Source organism: Mesoplodon bidens (assembly GCF_964165515.1).
Source record: "Mesoplodon bidens genome assembly, chromosome: 1".
NCBI lineage: Eukaryota > Metazoa > Chordata > Mammalia > Artiodactyla > Ziphiidae > Mesoplodon > Mesoplodon bidens.
This window is the reverse complement of record NC_138176.1, coordinates 30,724,663-30,744,135: the sequence shown is the minus strand read 5'-3', so window position 1 is coordinate 30,744,135 and position 19,473 is coordinate 30,724,663. Positions and strand designations below refer to the sequence as shown.

Sequence of the window (19,473 nt, the reverse complement as noted above, 5' to 3'; positions counted from 1 at the left end):
AATCATAAGGACAGTACTTTTGGAAATACTTCCCTTATGACTGGGATTTCACCAACTCCTTCCTGTGCCTATTGAATTGCTGAAAATAATATCAAAAAGTGTTATTTCCTCCTCTGATTCCTCTAGGAGGTGAAGACACAAATCATAGAGTCCAAGTGACTTAAGCCAAAGTGGTTCATCTTGGTTCTTATGTTATGTTTTGGAGTCAGCCCAGCTATCCACGCTATACCATCTGCACTGTATCCTGAACATCCCTCATTTTCCCGTCTGACTCTTGCCTGCATTGAGAGATTCTCAACTCTTTTCCTTGACTCATCTCCCAAAGTACAGATGATTATCTGCATTCTAATGGAAGGGAGAGACTGTGTGGATCATCCAAAGGAGTGGGTTGTCCAAACATTGTCTCTGTTAGTCTTTCAAATGCATCACGTAGATTTTCACATAACCAGAATTCACCCACTGCTCAGAAAACTGAAAATTCTTAAGTGGCAGTCCAAATTTGGAAACCACAACTGTTTTTAGCACTGCCTTTCAGGTGCCAAAAATATCACCTATCATATTCTGCAGGGTTCAAAGAAAGAGGAAAGAGGAAAAAAGCAAAGAACAAGTTGAGGATAAAGGTAACATGAAGCTTCTCCAGTTACATAAATTATTATTAAAAATAACCACAATAACTGAAACAACAATAATAGTAGCAATAAGAACTAGCATTCACTAGCAATTAACAAAACAGGGCCTCATGTGACCTTCCTAATCTCTCTAAGAGGGAAGGAGGATAGTGGTCCCTATCTGTCAAGTACTTGTTCCAGGAACAATTGTGGATATCAAAATCTGCAGTTGCTCAAGTCCCGTATATAAAATGGTATGGTGCTTGTATTATAACCTATGCACATCTTTCCATGTACTTTAAATCATCTCTAGATTACTTATACTACCTAATACAATGTAACTGCTATGTAAACAGTTGCCGGTACATGGCAAATTCAAGTTTTGCCTTTTGGAACCTTCTGAACATTTTTTTCTTGAATATTTTCAGTCTGTGGTTGGTTGAATCCACAGATGCAGAAGACATGGATACGGATACAGAGGGCTGACTGTATTCTTGGCATCCTCATTTTACAGATGAAGAAACAAAATCAGAGAAGTTACGTGAATGGCCCAAGGTCATACAACCCAAGCCACTAGACTTCAAATCCTGTATCTTATCTCTTCTTCAAACAGCCTCACCACTGGTTTATCTAACGAATCTCACATGAATCTGTTTTGGTGGGAAATTTGCCCTTTTTTGCATTACTGTGGACCTAAGGAGAGGTCAGTAGGACTTCTCTGAACTTCTCAAAATAGAAAAGAAACAAAGATTCCATTTCTAGCTTTTGGATGAGAGTTCCAGTTATATACATATTAAAATCTTACTTGGTCCATCTCCAAACTGGTTTTGGGGGCTCGAAAGAAGAAGTTTGATCACTCTGCCCCAGTTTGTACCCTGGAATCTAATTCCCCAAACCCTCACCCATCCACAGGGGACTTCACGAACAGCCAAAGTAACTTTTCAACTGGAAAATCTTGATGACCCTTCTCTGGTCTCCCAGGCCTCATCTCCCCAAGTCAGGCCAGTACCTGGCATATCCTGGGCTGTGGTAGAGACTCTCATCCTCGAGGCCCTAACAACTGGGTCCAGGCTGCTGTAGCCAATAGAAGGTCTATCCCATGAATCAAACCTCAAGGAATCTGTGATCCAGCAACACCCCTAGCAGATACCCGTTTAAGGCAATATCTGGCAAGAGCTTTGCAAAAGAGAATTGGAAAAAGAAAACCAGTCAGAGAAATAACTGAATGAGCTACTAAGTGAAACAAGGAGTATGGAACTTTGGCAGACAGTATTTTCCAAAAATGATTGAAAAAATATTTCTGGTCTTATATGCCCTTCCAGAACCTTGCCACTCCCCCATCCAGAGAAGTTTATTTCCTCTTGTCTTAAATCCCTATGGGTCTTGGTGACTGTCTCAATGTATAGACTGTGGTTGAAGTGATGCCCTATGACTTCTGAGGGTAGATAGAAAAGGTGATAGAGCTTCCACCTGGCTCTCTCTCTTGGGCAACTGACTTTAAAACCTTGGGAGGAAGCCCAGGCTACACAAAGAGGCACTCCGGTTATCAGCCCCACAAAGGTACTAGCTGACAACTGACATCAACTAACTGCCAGACACATGAGTGAACGAGCCTTCTGATGATTCCAGTCGCCAGCCTTTGAATTACCCCAGGCTTTGAGTTTTCCAGCTGAAGCTAATGGAGCAAAGACAAGTTATCCTTATGGGAATTCCTGACCCATAGAATTCATAGTCATAATAGATGAGTGTTTTAAGCCACTAAGTTTTGGGGTAATTTGTTGCACAGCAAGACATAACCAAACAGGAACATAAGCCTGAGGGGACCTCTGAGCATGTTGTATTTGCAACAGCCAAAAGGTGACTCCAGGTCCTACTGCTAATTCTAGCCATCCCCTGCCAGGTGCCTTCTGTATATAGGTTATTTCTCTTGGAGACTCCACTGCTCCTCCCTGCAACTGCACTTAGCTCTCCCCTTCCAAGTCCATCAAACATGTTTTTAAAGGTCTGAAGTTCAATTGAGCACAGGGTTTGAGCCCTTTACTCTAAGTTTCTTTGGCCTTGCCTGGCCAATTCAGGAGGTGAGTTTAGCCACTTATTTCAGTCTCTGAACATTCTGTGATGGTGAAGGTGTATGCAGTGGTGGAGAGTACTGGGTAGTGGGGAGAAAGGGAAGAACCTAACTCCTAATCCATTTGTCTTGGCTTTGACCTAGAGCTACCTATTCTACTTAAAGAATTACATGAACACAGTTAGAACCTTCACTCACAGTGCCATGATACCACTGAATCATTTTACTTCCAATGACAATCCTTTGATCAGATCATTAGGCTCAAAACTGGAAAAGCCAAAAATATAAGGACTTGTGGTCTTGTACACTGTTGTAATACAGAAACTTAGTATAGTGCCTGGAACACAGTAAACACTCAATAAATATCTACTGAATGAAAGAATGAATGAATGAGAGAAATTTCCTCCCCTCTTTTTAGAGACCAATAACTAATATTGGATTAGCATAATGTGCTTAGAAAACTGTAGTGTTCAACAGGCTGACATTCTACTCCATTAGGTAATATGTTTTTCAACCTGCTCAAAGTAAGTATTAAACCTTAAAACTGTGAGTTCCTTGAGGGCAGAGACCATGTCTTATTACATTTTGTATCCTTAGCACCTGGTACTTTGCCTGGTACTTGCTAAAAGCTCAGTAAATATTAAATATTTAAATATTAAAAACTAAGTGAAGGTCAAAGAGACTGACAGAGATATTTCAAATCATTTAGTTCTCCTAGGCTTTGCCTAGTAGGAGACAGTGACAGATAAGGGTGCTGGTCAGTGCACCTGATCCCCAGAGGGATCAGACTGGGATGTAGAAATTCAGAAGTCCTGAGGCCTCCCAGCCTCTAAAGACTCCAAAAGCTATTTTGTAATCTGAGTATGGCATTGGTATGAATACAGAAAAGTGTACAGACCTCCCCTTTAGCAATCAAAAGTGCTTTTCTATGATTGCTCCAAATAGTATTTTTTTTCACAACTAATTTTATAATGAGCCATTCATTTATTCATTCATCCCATATATATTTTGTGGTTTTGGCCACACCTCACAGCTTGCAGGATCTTACTTCCCGGACCAGGGATTGAACCCATGCCCTTGGCAGTGAAAGCATGCAGTCCTAACCACTGGACCACCGGGGAACTCCCCTCATTCATCCCATATTAATGGGGGCCTACCTGTTGCTATTTTTCTGCAAAGATGTGTTTAATTTGCTCAAAAGAAAGTTGAATGTTCAAAAGGTCCTCATTCCCTGGAAAAGGACCTGACTAGGAAACTAAAGATAAGATATCACCATTTTGTAGAGGCAGATGGAAACTGTAGACATAAGATCCTCACAGTTCAGAATTAACTAATCTAGTGTATTTTAAAACGTGATCTGCATTGGGTGGAATCACTTGACAGATGACAATTAATAATAGAGATGTCTGGGATCCACTCCAGACATACTAAATCAGAACATCAGAAGTGAGACTGGAAACTACAAGCAATCTCTGGTGATTTTGATTGTATTCAAGTTTGAGAACTACTAACCACAGGTGTTGCGCCAGTAGGACCTACATTCAATTGCTTAATTTAACCTTATCTTCCCCAACATCTCTACAAGAGTAATATGTTACTTGACTGATTCTAAGACACCTAGGAATAGTGTAAATGTGGCTCAGAATTGCCAATACCCCAGACCACAATTCCACTGAATGAATGTAATCATTCTCTCCTTAAACTAACCCAAAATAAACTCCTGCAAAAAGAAAGTAAACCTATTCTTCCCTTAAGAAACTCACAATTTAGAAGCCAACTGTTACAAAATGTTTGTTATTAAAATAGAGAAGCTTTTAAACTTGGATATGGTACATTCAAACCCTTCTTAATCTGAAAAGCAATAAACGGCAATCATCAGCTGTGAGAGGTACCTCTTGGCCATGCAAATCCAGACTGCACTATTTTTCTACCCACAGTGCTAACATCCAGCTGGAACCCTGTGACATTTTCCTCACCTTACCCCCAAACTCACTCCTCTTCTTCCCCAGAGATTTTTACTCACTTTCTGAATTTTCCTAATCTGGTCAGAGAGTGTGTCTAATAGGCGAGTTTTCAGGAAGTCCATCACCTTGACCACCCGGCCATCAATGTAGCAACTGGAATAAAAATAAAATAAGAATCAGAGAAAATCCCGAGCAGGAGACTACAGATATATTTTTCTAGCCAGAGGTCTCTGTTGCCTGAGGAAAGAGCCCAGGGTTCACTTGGGCTCTTACATTCTAAGAAGTTTTGATCCTGGGTACTTTTCAAACAAATAATATACTTTTTAACCTCTTCATTTTCACCTCCATTTGTGGGCTAATATTGTGATTTTTTTCAGCCTTTGTCCATTGAAACTGCATTTATTGCTCTATAGGAACTGACAGGACTCTGTAACACAATTGGGTAATGGGGAAAAGCTTAGTTGTTTTCCCCCTAGGGAAAGTAATTTAACACCCCTCCCATACCATCCCTACTGCCCACCTTAAAGTAATAAAGGTATGTGAGAGGTTTGAAAGACTACTCAAACATTTTGAACGGTTTCCACACCTTTAAATAAGAAAACACCAACCACAAAAATCTGATTTAGTGCAGTGAGCAGGTCTCAAAGAGTTCATCTCCAGTTCATTTCCCGGGGCAAAATACCTTGTAGTCAACCTCCTTCCACCTCCAGAATAAATGAATAAACAGATTAAAGTCAGACAGATTAAAGTCCAGGTGCCCTCTCCTAAAATAGCAACAAGTTTGGCACACATCAGTGTGGTGGTGTCTCTGGTTTTGTTAGGTAGCTTAAGTGAAACATCAAGCTGTGCTGATATTACATTGTTAACATTTAACCAAAACAGGTCCCTCTGGCTTTGTGGGGACTCTCTGTGTGAATCTTTACTCTGAAGGCTAAGCCCAGGATTAGGTGACCTTCATTATCTCAAACCTCCCAACACTCATCTTTGCAAAATTCCAAATTAAATCGATTTAATTTAAATCAATGCTTATGACTCCTGAGCACCTTTTCCAATCCACTTAGGTCTCCTGGCTGATGGATAATGATAGATTATGTCATTTTTAGTAAGACACCAACCTCTCAGTACGTATTATAGAACTATAATTCTAATTCTAGTACTAAAAAATTCCTTTTAATGTTAAATTCCCATACTAATATGTGATGTAATGGAATGGTTAAAATTCTATTGTAATTGCACTTTCAACCAGGTGCTCTGGTTGAAGTGAGGGTGGGAGATGAGTTCCTCCCACTCAGCCTTCCCCTTGGCCTCCCTCACCACCTCACACATTTCCACAGAATCCAATGTTTAAATCATTTGTATATTGGAAAGAGTATGGGTTTTGGAGCCAGAGATATCTGAGATCAAATTCCAAGGCAGTTATTTACTACCTATGTGATCTTGGGCAAGATGCTTGGCCTTTATGGGCCTCAGTTTTCTTATTCTTAAGAGAGAGGTAACACATCTACTACTCAGGATTGTTTGAAGATAAAACAGATAAACCTAAAGTGTCTGGCATATAGTAGGCACTCAACAACTGTTAGTTCTTTTCTGATTTCTCTAATTTTCAGCTCACAAAGATGGGGTCATAAACAATAGGGGCCTGACTGTGTGTATAGAATTCTAAAAGTGAGACGACTGTGTCAAAGGGTACATGCTTTTGAAAATCTGGGTGGTTACTTATATTAGGGAATAAAACAAACCAATGACATGACCTTTCACCTCATTCCTGGTACAGATGCTAGACTGAGATCCAATAAACATTTATTATGTGCAACACACAGAGCTGGTAATGTCCATGTCCATTACCTCACAAACCTCTTTCTATTAGTGCTCCACTGTCAGTACCTCCAATTTTTTTAAAGTTGCGATTAGACAGTATACTACCTGAAAGCTAGGCATATTAAAACACTGTAGTGTTCAAATTAAAAATAATTCATGAAATGTTAACGTAACACACATTGAAGGACATGAACATTTGTACTATATTACAGGATGATTACGCATATGATAAAAATGTACTGTAATTAGTGTTCTTTTATGTTCTAGTCAAATATATTATAGTTTCCTCTTTTTTCTTTGTTAGCTCCCAGTAACTATTTTAAACAGCAGAGTTTATAAGTTTTGCTGGCAACACATATAGTTTAATGCTCATTGAGATAAAAGTGCCAGATGTATTTTTTCAATATGTAGGATTCCCTGTGAACATGCTTCCTATCCCACAAAATCCACGGCCCAGGGTTGAGGGACTTCCACTCTTCCCCTCCTTCCTTCGGTCTCTTTTCTCAAGTACACAAAACTTGGAGTTAGAAAACCTTGGTTCAGTCCCAGCTTTGCCACACACTACCTACATGATACTGGGTTTCCCCTTCTTTAAAATCAGTTAATAAAGAACCCCAACCCTACAGTATTTTCACAGGGTTACTGTACCAATAAAAATGAGAAGAAATTCTGGGCACAGAACCTGGCATGTAAAAGGTATTCAATAACCAAAACTACCCTCCAGGTTACTTAAGTACCCAAGGTGGCAGCAACCTAGACTGAAAAGCCATGGGATGGGGTGAGCAGGGGAACATCTGTCTGGAGAAAGAAAGTATGTTCATCCACCATAGGATTTGGAATTAGGGAATTATGGAGGAGCAAAAACGGACTCTGGATTTCCAGTAGGTGGGAGACAGAGAGAGAGAGAGAGAGAGAGAGAGACGGAGAGGGCTGTGATTATGTTGCAAAAACCTGGAGTTTGAAAAGACCTTAGTGGTCATGTGGTCTGAAGTAGGTAAGCCTGTGACAACATCCCTGAGAAGTGATTATCTAGGACAGGGAACCCACTCTCATACACGACTAGTACTGTTCCACCGTACCACAGCTCGGATCCAGGGAAGGCTCTTCTATCATGGGTCTAAAATTGGCTCCCTCTTACTGTTCGCTCAATGGCTGTCTTCTTGGACCCGGGAATAGTCCAATTCCTCCTTCATGTGACATGTGGGGGAGGAATTCCAGTAAAAACTTTGGTTTAAGATTTTTAGAGCCTATTTTTGGCCCCAATTTTAACCTAACAAGCTGGATTCAATCATTCTCAGTTGGTCTCAGGCTATTCCTGTGGGCTATGAATTAGACTGGAGCAGGGAGAGCTCCAGGCAGGAAACCAGTGTGACAAGGTTATCTTATCTCAACAGTGCAGGCAAGAAGAAATCTGGGTCTAAGTAAGGGAGATCACGGACAATGTAAAAGTGAGAGCCTGTGAAGAAAGAACTAATAAAATAAAGCTTCTGTAGAGCATAACAGAGACAGGAAGGGAGTCAATGATGACCACGAGCTAATGAGAGAGAATGTCTTCGAGAACATTGGTGCCAAGGACACGTAGGCTAGTCAGACTCAGTTTTAGGTTTGTCGAAGGAGATAAACTATTCTGTTTGAGATATCAAAGACCCAGAGAATATAAAAGAGAAAATATGCAACAGGTACTTGGAGATGTGAGAAGTCAGCACAGAGAAAAATTGAGACAGAAAATGTTGACCCAGTTGTTTTCTTCAGTTTGTAAGTAATGAATGGAGCCACGGCCATAGATGAGCTCTCCAAGAGAATCAGAGAAGTTAACAGATATGGCAGAGACCCTCTAAAATTCTCAAATACGGCCCTGGACATTGCCTCTATCTTTGGCCCAAATAAGAGTCCCTTCCTTGCCCAGCCCTTCCCCAGTCCCTTCCTTCTCGCTATCACAGTGTCTTTTTAATAATTTCAGTCTGAGTCAGATTCACACTTGGATGCCAAAGGAATTCCCATATTATACTGTGAAGTTTCAGCAACTTTATTTGCAAACATAAACCCACATTTACATTGCACTATGGAAATAAGAACTTTGGTCCTCCAGAATTTAGTCTTCCTTTTTAAGAGAGGGGATAATTTAACCATAGGTATGAGTTGATAAATACCTGAGCCTTTTTCATGGGTAACCCTGGACAATTAGCTTGTTGCATTTACCCTTCCTAAATGTGAAGCTTCTAAGAAAACATTCAATGTCAACAGTCTGTGGTTATTTGAAAAACTCCTGCCTGTTACAGAGCTTTGATTCTCTGATAGTGGCTGCCTGTAGTAAAGGGCTCAATACATCATTTAGATTTGGACATGACAGCCTGTGATGACACTTGGTAAGAATAAATTGTTAAAAATGGTAAAGATGGTGATTTCTAACCAAGACTGGGTAAGAGGAAGTAGGACTGGATTCCACCAGACTGTCCAGTGACCTGGGGGCAACTCTCTCTGCTTTCCTCTGTCTTCTTCACTGGGAAGATAAAGATGATTCTGAGCTACCAACTGGTCTCTCCTGAAGAGTTAACTAGTTTAGTAATGGATACAAAGGCACCAGAAGACCAAACAAATCAGAGAGGAAAGGAAGGATTGAGGGAAGGAAAGAGAGAGGAAGGAAATTTGCCAATTAGAGGTGCTTTGGCATCTTCCACATAAACCCTGGCAGAATGGTTGGCTCTAGAAACACTTAGACTGATAATTTTAGGTAAATCATAGTCCTCCTCTAAGCTCTCTTGAAATTTCAGCATCTCCTAGGATCACACCACAAGTGGCTGAGTTGTTCAACTAAAAGCTGAAGCCAGGAGAGGCTGTGAAGAAATAACCTTTCTGTGAACTATTCCTACAAATGCACTGAGCTTGAAACCTTTGTGTGTGGACAAACAGCCTGTGCTCAGTCCTGGCAACCATCATTCCTTCCTTGGCTGGCCTCTAGACTGGCAGGTCATATCAAGCACATACCTGGGGAGGTGGCAAAGATGGAAGAGTATACAAGGTAAATGGAACTACTTACCAATTCATTCACCAACTCTCTTGCTCTTCATAGTTTTAAATTTTATTTCTAGTTTAATACCTTTCATCTTACAGTAAGTCCCCTACATATGAACCTTCAGGTTGCGAACTTTCAAAGATGTGACTGTGCATTCGCATATCCAATCACGTAAGTTAGTTCACATGAAATTGCAGCTTGCCCTCCGTTTCCTATTGCTGACAATCCTTCAGCTCTACCATCTCCCACCTCCTCTCCCTCCTCCAGTCAGTAACTCTTCTTGCCTGTTCACTCATGCCAGCCCCTGTATGCCAGCTGTTGTATTGTACTACTGTACTTTTCAAGGTATTGTACGTAAGATTAAAAATATTTTCTTTATTTTTTGTATTTGTTTATTTTTTGTGTATTATTTGTGTGAAAAGTATTATAAACCTATTACAGTACAGTACTCTATACTCAATTGTGTTAGTTGGGTACCTAGTCTAACTTTGTTGGACTTATGAACAAATTGGACTTATGAACATGCTCTTGGAACGGAACTCTTTTGTATGGTGGGGACTTACTGTATTTAAAATTTTGCCCTTTATCTGTTGATTATAAAAGAAACAAGTGCTCATTATAGACAAATTAGAAAATGCACATAAACAAAATTAAAATATGAAAATGAAAAATCACTGATAAACCCAACACCTAGAGAAACTTTGTTAACATTTTGCCTTGTACCCTTTCAGACTTTCCATAGTAAATACACATAAAATTTCCCATAATTAGTTATTTTAAAAACTTACTCCAGATCCTATTCCACTAGCATATAAACTTAAAACTGTCCCAGCTGAGATTCCCAAGCCCATATCGCAGAGATACTGCCAGAAATATTAGAGACTCCAGGTGAAATCATCTCACTCGTATTTTAATTCCATTCTGGCCAGTTAGGGATCTTTTGCCAGGGGCAGGTCTCATCTCCTTTCTTCTCTGCCAGCCAGGTTTTAACCCTGATTCCCCTCCCCCCTTTCTCTAGGCCCCTAGATTTAGTCTTCAGGATTGTACTCCAATTAGCCACTTATGCCCATTAGCCTCTTGAAACATTTAATGAGGAGAGTGTTGTCCAGGGGCAGCTGGTTTTGTTTACCCGGCTCTTTACTTTAAAAGGAAAAACCTTTGCCCCTTATTATCTGACCTCTTCTTTTATTTCAGGTAATTGCATTAGTGCTGGCTTCCCAATGCTCAGGAATTTCCGGACCTATTTTGCTGCCTGCTGCTTTCAGGGAGGAGGGGCAGCCTGCTCAGAATTCTTACACCCAACCTCCTGCCTGGGTAGGTAATTCCATAAAACTGGGGCCTTCCCCACTGAGGAGAAGCTTGAATAATCATTAGAACAACTCTGTTGACCTATAAAAGCTATTCTGACACCTTGAAATCAGTCAGACTAGAGGCTGACTCTAGTCTCTCCAAAGCTTTATAAATTGTATCTGCCCCTCCTCCAAAGGCCTCACTCTGGGTTCCTACTGAGCACATTCTTCTCACACATGCCTTTAGGTTTTCTTTCTGAGGCTACACTATTCTTCATCTTCTTTGCTATGGGTCAGTCTTCCCATCTTGTGTTCAGAACTACTTAGAGCAGGTAGAACTTGAATGAAATGAATACTGTTAGAAAAAAAAAAATCCTACAAAATATAGGCTTTCTTTGGCTTTCTTCAACCAGTTCCTATATAATCCATACAGGAGCCACCCAGCTGACTAAAGAGTTGTGGTTCAGGAATTTCAAAGAGTTTGTACCCTGTTAAAATGTTATCATTGAAAAATTATACAAGTAAAGGTCAGGGTGGTGGGCAATCCCTCAGGCACATAATGGGTACTCAAAAAAAAAAATATATATATATATATATATTTTGCGGTATGCGGGCCTCTCACTGTTGTAGCCTCTCCCGCTGCAGAGCATAGGCTCCGGATGCGCAGGCTCAACGGCCATGGCTCACGGGCCCAGCCGCTCCGCGGCATGTGGGATCTTCCCAGGCCGGGGCACGAACCCGTGTCCCCTGCATTGGCAGGCGGACTCTCAACCACTGCGCCACCAGGGAAGCCCCCAAAAATATATTTAATGAAAGCATGAGTGTCTGTATAATCTAACCCACAATGAGCCAAAAGGGTGGCCCTGAGGCTCAAGTACTGTCCCAAGGGCCCCATTTTCTTGAACTTTTCTTTCTCCTAATTCCTTGCACACTTTGGGTCCTGAGCTTCAGGCCCTAATCATTCTCCCCAGTGAACACAGTGCATGTGGAGAGACACTTCGTCTTGGCAGGGGCTCAAGCAGCTGGCCCTTGATCCTAGCAGTGATGAGGAGAGCTCTAGGGGAGCAGGAAAGGAGAGGGATAGGAAAGCCATCTGCAGCTCCAGCTATCAGAGTGGGCTCTGAGCAGGGCACCTCTGGGAATTTTCAGGGTAGCAGCACGTGATAGCACAAAAGTGTGAGCAGGAGTGGATCCGTGTGTTTCAAGTCTGAAATGTAAACAATTTGTGGGACCCTCTTTAAGAAAAGGAAATCAAAAGTACAAAACACAAAATTAGGTGCAAAAATAAATACTTATTTAGAATGACAAAATAAATCAAAACAAATTCCCAGAAAAATTTTTTCAAGTCCCTTTTTTCTCAGAGCTCTTTAGACAATTTACCAGAAATGTTTACACAGCAATGCTTCCCCCTCACCACGTAGAACATTCTGCAATTCTCATCAACTCCCAGCACTCCTAGGAACCAATGCAAGTGAAGGGCTTGAAGCTTAAGTCATTAGCTTCATGGTCAATCTAATTGTGGGTCATCAGTAATAGGAATGGCAGGGTCTAAGTCACTGGAATCTAACCATCTATGTGCAGTATTTATTTTAATTCAGGGTTTGTAAATTGGGAGCTTATACAGTTACCACATCCTTTCCCTGACCTCTTTTCATATAACTGTCATTGTAGCTGAATAGCACAACTAACTTAACTATAATTAGGTTAGTGCATTACTAACTAGGAGAACACAGAGAGGAGAATGAGGAAGGGAGGAGCCATATATGTATTAGGTTCCTTCTTATTTGCTAGCTGTTTCACATATAGTGTCTCATTTAACCTCGTGAACACTCTCTGTTTGCAGATTATAAACTGTGGCTCCTACAGTAACTGGGAAACCAGAGACCAAGTAGGTACTAGGCGACAGATACCAAAAACTTTCCTCTCTGTTCTGCCAAGTGGGAGAGCTATGCAGACTACTGCGCTTAGTTCATTTCTCCTGTAATCAAGTACAGGTGCTTTTCAACTTCCTTTAGTCTTGCCTACTTCAACTATCTTGACCACTTAAACAATATTGAGCTAAACTCAAACTTCTCAAGAAAACAAAACAATTACAACAAATAAAAACAAAAGCAAAACAACAACAAAAGCAAAAACCTGGGGAGATAAGTAAAGGAATGGAGGTGGTATAACTTTACTCTTTTCCTTGCAAAAATGTTTTTCAAAATATTTTATTAGTAATTGTTACATGAAGAAAAGGGGCTCCATGGTCAAATAAGTTTAAGAAATGCTAGGTTAAAACCAAGTTAAGTAGTGTGTCCTGTTCTAGCCATCATGGAATAGATCAGAATTACCCTCCTGTCAGACAACCTGAAATCCAACACAAAATACATAAAACGACTGTTTGAAGGAATCGGACAGCAGCCAACTCAAGCTGTGAGCCTTGAGAGGGGAGAGGTACATGAGGTAAGCCCCGCATTCACCTGGGCTTGCTCCTCTGGATAGGGTGGAGACAATTTATTGACCACCAAAATTTTGTGCCCCCCTTCCACATTGCAGAGCTGTTGCCAAGAAGCAGCTGCCTAGCCAGAACCTACTATACCTCTGCCTCCATCACAAGAGGGGTGCCCATAATACTAAACAGGTCAAAGCACTGTGAGCAGAAGTAATGTGTCATGTTAGGCTGAAGTAGTTGGAGATGTGTATCACTTCTGAGCAGAAATTAAGAAGTCACGTCCTTCCTTATAGTCTCTTTTCTCCATTGCCAGATGAATGGAAGAGTCTCCAAGGAGAAGCCACAAGACAGAAAAAACCTGGGTCCTGGAATATCATATAAAAGGCCATCCACCAGGTACTTCAGCATTGGATGTGACATTAGTGAGAAACAAACATCTATTGTTAAGCCACTGAGATTTGGGGGTTTATTTATAAAAGCAATTAGTGTTAGATTTCCTAGTGCATAGGTATTCATTATAACAAAACTCCATTCAACCAACTGATCTGTTTGACCAACAGTGCATAATAAAAATGTTGTCCTTTGAGAGGAAATGGTCCCTGGTATGAAAATAAAAAGATTAACCCAGAGAACTCTAGTTAATTCTAGTTTGAATTGACTGGGTAACTCTCAACAATGGGCTGAATTCTAATATCATGCAAGGACAGCTGAGGAGGGGAGAGATCATTCTTATTCTTCTATATCTAGGCAAACTGAGTCCAGGGTGAAAACAATGACTAAGGTGATTACTAATGACCAGAGAGGACATGAAATCTAGAATGCTGGAAGAGAGGTCAATTAATGGAAGTCACATATCAGTGGGTGGCGGCCTTTTGACTCTACATCCAGTATTCTCCACTAGGCCTCTGGTGAAAACTTGAGTATTAACTCTGAGGGATAGCCATAGTTTGAGGTAGATTCATTTAGGCATCATCATTGTCAATGAAATCATATGTCCTAACTAGAATGTATCAGACAAGCAGGAAAACCAGAGGTTCAATTCTCCCCTGCATGATGTTGCTTACTTCTAGGCACCCAGCACTCATAACTGTGCATGTGTGCATACACACACACACACACACACACACACCCCCCAAACTGCTCCTCTAGCTACATTCACCAATACTCTGTATATTTTCATCCCTGCATCTAACTTTTATTCCCAGCAAACTCAATGTCGTAGAGCTACACCTCCTTGAAGTATACTCACTGTATAGAATATTTCACCTGGAGAAAAACCTTACATCAAAATAATTCTTTTCACAACAATTGCCATGTCTTCGTTTTAAAAGAAAGGCTAGCTCTCACCATATAAAGCATTAAAAGGAATTTAATTTATCAATTATCATTTATCAATATCATGAATATATGTGTACGTACACACATGCATGTGTGTATATATACGTGTTAAGAGAGACAGAGATTGAGACGGCGAGAGGTATCCATCTACTAGTTAGATTTCAAGATCAGGGTACATATAACGTTGCTTCTTGTGTTGTATGGTACATGAATTGAGCCCCCAAAGAAATCATTTCTGGTAGGATATTTTAAATTTCAGTATTTGCATTTTTCTGTAATTTAATTTGAGTATCATTAATATTTTACAGTTTTCCTTTAAACAGATTATTTTAAATTGCTATATTCTTTTGATTCATAATTTTAAAATACAATAAAAATAATTCTGTTACAAAAATACATACTCATTTTAAAACTTAAACATGATAACAAATAGTACAAAGAATTTAGTAATTAAACCAAATCTCAATGCACCACCTTTATCAACATTCAGAGAAAATCATGCCATTCAGCTCTGTATGTCTGTATACATATATCTCTATATACATACATACACATGTATACATACATATATGCATAATAAAGTACTGATATCAATAATTTTAGAGCAACATTATCTGATATATCAGATACTAGTTCCTTAAAATGTTTTTTATAAAAAATTCAAAAAGATGGAGTCATTATGCTTTTGCTTTAACTATGTTCAACTTTAGATAGTAAATATCAACTGCCTCTGTGAAAGATAAGGGTATTACTCCTATTTTTCTACAACATTGACAGCCACATCAGCCAGTGTGATAATCTTTGCTTCGACCATCAATCATAATTTAGAAAATTCAAGAGGAGAAAGAAAGTCTATTGCCTTTTTCTGTCTTTTGCCTTTTTGTTTGTTTTTCCTCCTAAATGATGTTCCAAGTTTCCATCTTTTATCATTTCCTTTCTTTTTAGAAAACTTACTTTACCCATTCTTTTAGGTAGGTCTTTGTCAACAAATTCTTAGTTTTCCATCATCTGAAAATGTCTTGATTCCCCTTTCATTCCCAAAAGATATTTTTGCTGGATATAGAATGCTAGGTAGACAATTCTTTCCTTCAACCCTTAAAAAATTGTTGTGCCACTTTCTTCTGGCCTCCATGATTTCTGATGAAAAAAATCTGCTGTCATTTGAATTGCTTTTTACCTATAATTAAGCTGCCATTTCTCTTACTGGTTTCAAGATTTTACAGAGCTTTCAGCAGTTTGAGTATGGTGTATCTTGGTATGGATTTCTTTGAGTTTATCTGTTTGGGGTTTACTCAGTTTGTTGAATTTATAGGTTTATGTTTTTTGCCAAATATGGGAAGTTTTCAGCCATTATTTCTTTAGGTATTTTTTTAGTCTCACCTGCTTTCATTCTGGGGCTCCAACAACACAAATGTTAGATCTTTTGTTTTGGTCCTGCAGATCCCTGAGGCTCTGTTCATTCTTTTTTTTTTTTTTTTTTTAATACAGTCTATGTTTTTCTCTGTTGTTAAGACTGGGTAATTTCTGTTACTGTATCTTCAAGTTCACTGATTGTTTTTCATCTGTCTCCTCCATTCTGCTGTTGAGCCTATCCACTGAATTTTTTATTTCATTTTTTGTACTTTCAATTCTAAAATTTCAATTTGGTTCATTATATCATTTATTTCTTTGTTGAGACTTCCTATTTCTTTGCTATCTTTCTATTTTTTTCATTTGTTTCAAGAATATTTGTAATTGCTCATTGAAATATTTTTATGACAGCTGCTTTAACATCCTCATAATTTGAACATCTCTGTTATCTCAATGTTGGCATCTATTGATTACCTTTTCTCATTGAAGTTGATATTTCTCTGGTTCTTGGTATGACAAGTGATTTTCACATGACATCTGGTTATTTGGGGTATTGCATTATAAGACTCTGGATCTTAAATCTTATGTTTTGGTTGGCCTCCTATGACACCACTCTGGCAGGGTAAGGAAGGAATACTGCCTCATTACTGCCTGGTTTGACAGGCCTGGTTTACTTGGCCTCCGTTGACACTCATGGATTAGGGATCCTCCTTACTGCTGTATGGGTGTAGGAGTTTCAGCTCCCCACTAGGCCTCCATTGATATACTAACCTGACTTCAAGGGTAGGAGTACCTTGTTACTTCTCCCCATGTGGCCTCCACTCAACGTGGGTGGGGAGTAACCTCATTACTTCTGAGTGGTGGTAAAAGTCCTGAGTCTCCACTAGGTATCCTCTGACAGCATCCCAGGGGGGAGGGGAAGAGGCACCTCATTTCTAACAGCTGGGGGTGGGAATCCCAGTTCTCCATTCAGTCTCCACTAACAATGAGTGGGGATGGTGGGGAGGGTCTTTGTTATAACCTAGCAGGAATGAAAGTCCCAGCACTCCTCACTAGGTCTTCACCAATGGGGGCACTGAGATACCTTATTATAGCCTGGCCAGGGGGACAGTCTCAGCTCCCTGCTTGGCTTTTGCTGGTAGGGGTGGGGATGGTACCACAGTTTTTTTTTTTCAGTGGTTGTGTGACTGGAATAGAATGGTTATTGTATAAAAGTTTTCTATTTTGCTACGTTGTTCCTTTTCTGGTCCTCCGGCTATAGAGAACTGGCTTTTGTTGGGGCATTTTTTGTTTGTATCCGTTGGTGCTTCTGGGTTGCCAGCTTTTCTAGAACGAACTCTGGGATATACGAGGCAAAAAAAACCCAAACCAGGAAGCTCTCCACTATACTGTTTGTTCCCTGGTTCCCAGTCTACCTTATTCTCTCCACCTTTCAGAATTTTTCATGTTTGTTTTATAAATAATGGCTAGGGCTTTTAGTTGTACTTAATCAGAGGAATAAGGAAAAGTATGTATACTTCATCATTCTTGAAGTGAAAGTTTTTATGTCTATCTGTAACTGTAATTCCAACAATTTGAATTGTAATTTTTAATCTTAATATTTAAATATAGAAAATTCATTTGATATTTACAACCAATCCTTTTATCATAATTTCTCCATCATGACTCCTTTTTTTGTTTGGCTGCTTCATCTTCAAGTAGACTTTTTTACAAAGCCTCATGCATAACTAAATTTTCCCTAAGTTTCTGTGTGCTTGAAAACTGCTATCTGTTCCCTTTGACAAATCAAGTGCATAGAATTGGATGATATAAGAGTCTTCCACAATAAATGAGGGAGCTTAAATATCAGATTTTCAATTTTAAGTATCTCTGACTACATTAAAGGTTATAACCAGAAGACAGCTAGTTATGATTACTTAGGAGAAATGCATAGATATCACTCTCCTAGCAACAATAAAATTCCCTCCACCATTTTAACAGAATGTCCCCCTTCAAATAGAGAAATTAATGATAAGGATGATGATGATAGTATAAAACTAACAGCTATTGAATGCTTAGTATGTGTCATGCATCACATACATTATATAATCTTCACATAGTATTATGAGATAATTATTTACCCAGTAAACACTTATGGAGTGCATACTATATGCTACCTATGCTCTAGATTCTAGGTAGAGTTCTATTAGTGTTCATGTTTTACATACAGAGAAACTGAGTCTCAGAGAAGTTAAATACCTTGCTAGTAAAATGGCACCGGCCAGTATTTGAAGTGAGATCTGTATGATGTTTAATCACAACATATACTTACTTTATAGCTGAGTAGATATGATAAAGACATCAGTACCATGAAATAAAATTCAAATTCCTTGGACTAGAGCTCAGAATGTATAATTATATTATTTGTAACTGACAGAGGATTTGATTAGATTTATTTAGCTAATAGAAATTTTAATGTCATAATTTCAAGGTAAAATTTCAATATCTCTCCACAAAGGAATGTTTTCTTACCGTCTTCCCCTTTAAAAAATTTCAAAGAATTCAAATTTTCATGGTACCCTAAAATATCCTATTTTTTCCCTGGAATCTCCTACAAATTCAGTTTGATTATTGACCTCAAAAGGGCCTGAGAATCAGGGAAAACATCAGCATGTTGTCTTCCCTGTGGTTAAGAACATGTGTTTGAACATGAAGAATAAGCAAACTGACTGCTATCATTGCAAAGATTTTTAGAAGAACAGCCCCCTTTTAAAGAATTATTTACATTTTAAAGAGTTAATCAATCATGAGTTAAACAAGACAGAAATAAAAAGCAAACAAGTTCTGTTTCTTTTTTTTCTTGAGAGACTAAATGAGAGTTGGCTTTCTAAATTAAGAATGAAAACGGTAAATTTTCATTTAATATATTCTGTTTACATATTTGGACAATTAGAATAGAAGGAAGTACACAGTCATCCCTTGGTATCTGGGGGGACTGGTTCCAGAACCCTCCTCCTTAACCCCTGCCCCTGAGGTGTACCAAAATCTGTGGATGCCCAAGTCCCTTATATAAAAGGGTGCAGTATTTACACATAGCCATGTACATTCTCCCTTATACTTTAAATCATCTCTAGATTACTTATAATACCTAATACAATGTAAATGCTGTGTAAATAGTTGCCAGTCAATGACAATTCAAGTTTTGCTTTTTGGAACTTTCTGGAATTTTTTTTTCAAATATTTTCAATCTACAGTGGGTTGAATCCACAGATACAGAACCAATGGATATGGAGAGCCAACTGTATAAAGAAAATAAAAACAGGAAAATAGGGGGAAAGAATGAGCAAGAGCTGGATCTCCTTGTCAGGGATCTTTTGGTTTCCCCAAAACTCAACTCACCCTCCTTCTCTGTTCTTTATCTCTGCACAGCCTACCAAGCCTCACCACTCAACAACTAGCCCCACATACACACTTCTAGACACCTGCTTTTTCCTATCATTAGTTCCTAAACCCACCTCTCCTGCTCCTTTAACTCTAACCATCACCTGTCCAATTCCACCTCTCTCAATGAACCACAACAGAGCAGTTTTTAGCAACCCCCACCTACTCCTT

At 39.3% G+C, this 19,473-nt stretch overlaps 1 protein-coding gene across 4 annotated transcripts in view; it reads right to left on the bottom strand.

Moving 5' to 3' along the window:
- HPSE2 (heparanase 2 (inactive)) overlaps positions 1–19,473 on the bottom strand; it is a gene marked incomplete at its 3' end in the record, with an annotated part of 577,025 nt that overhangs the window by 144,816 nt on the left and 412,736 nt on the right. For all 4 annotated transcript variants that reach the window (XM_081247709.1, XM_081247711.1, XM_081247712.1 and 1 more), the window contains one exon: positions 4,700–4,793. In XM_081247709.1, the coding sequence (XP_081103835.1) occupies positions 4,700–4,793 (94 nt within the window). The remainder of the gene's footprint in view (positions 1–4,699; positions 4,794–19,473) is intronic.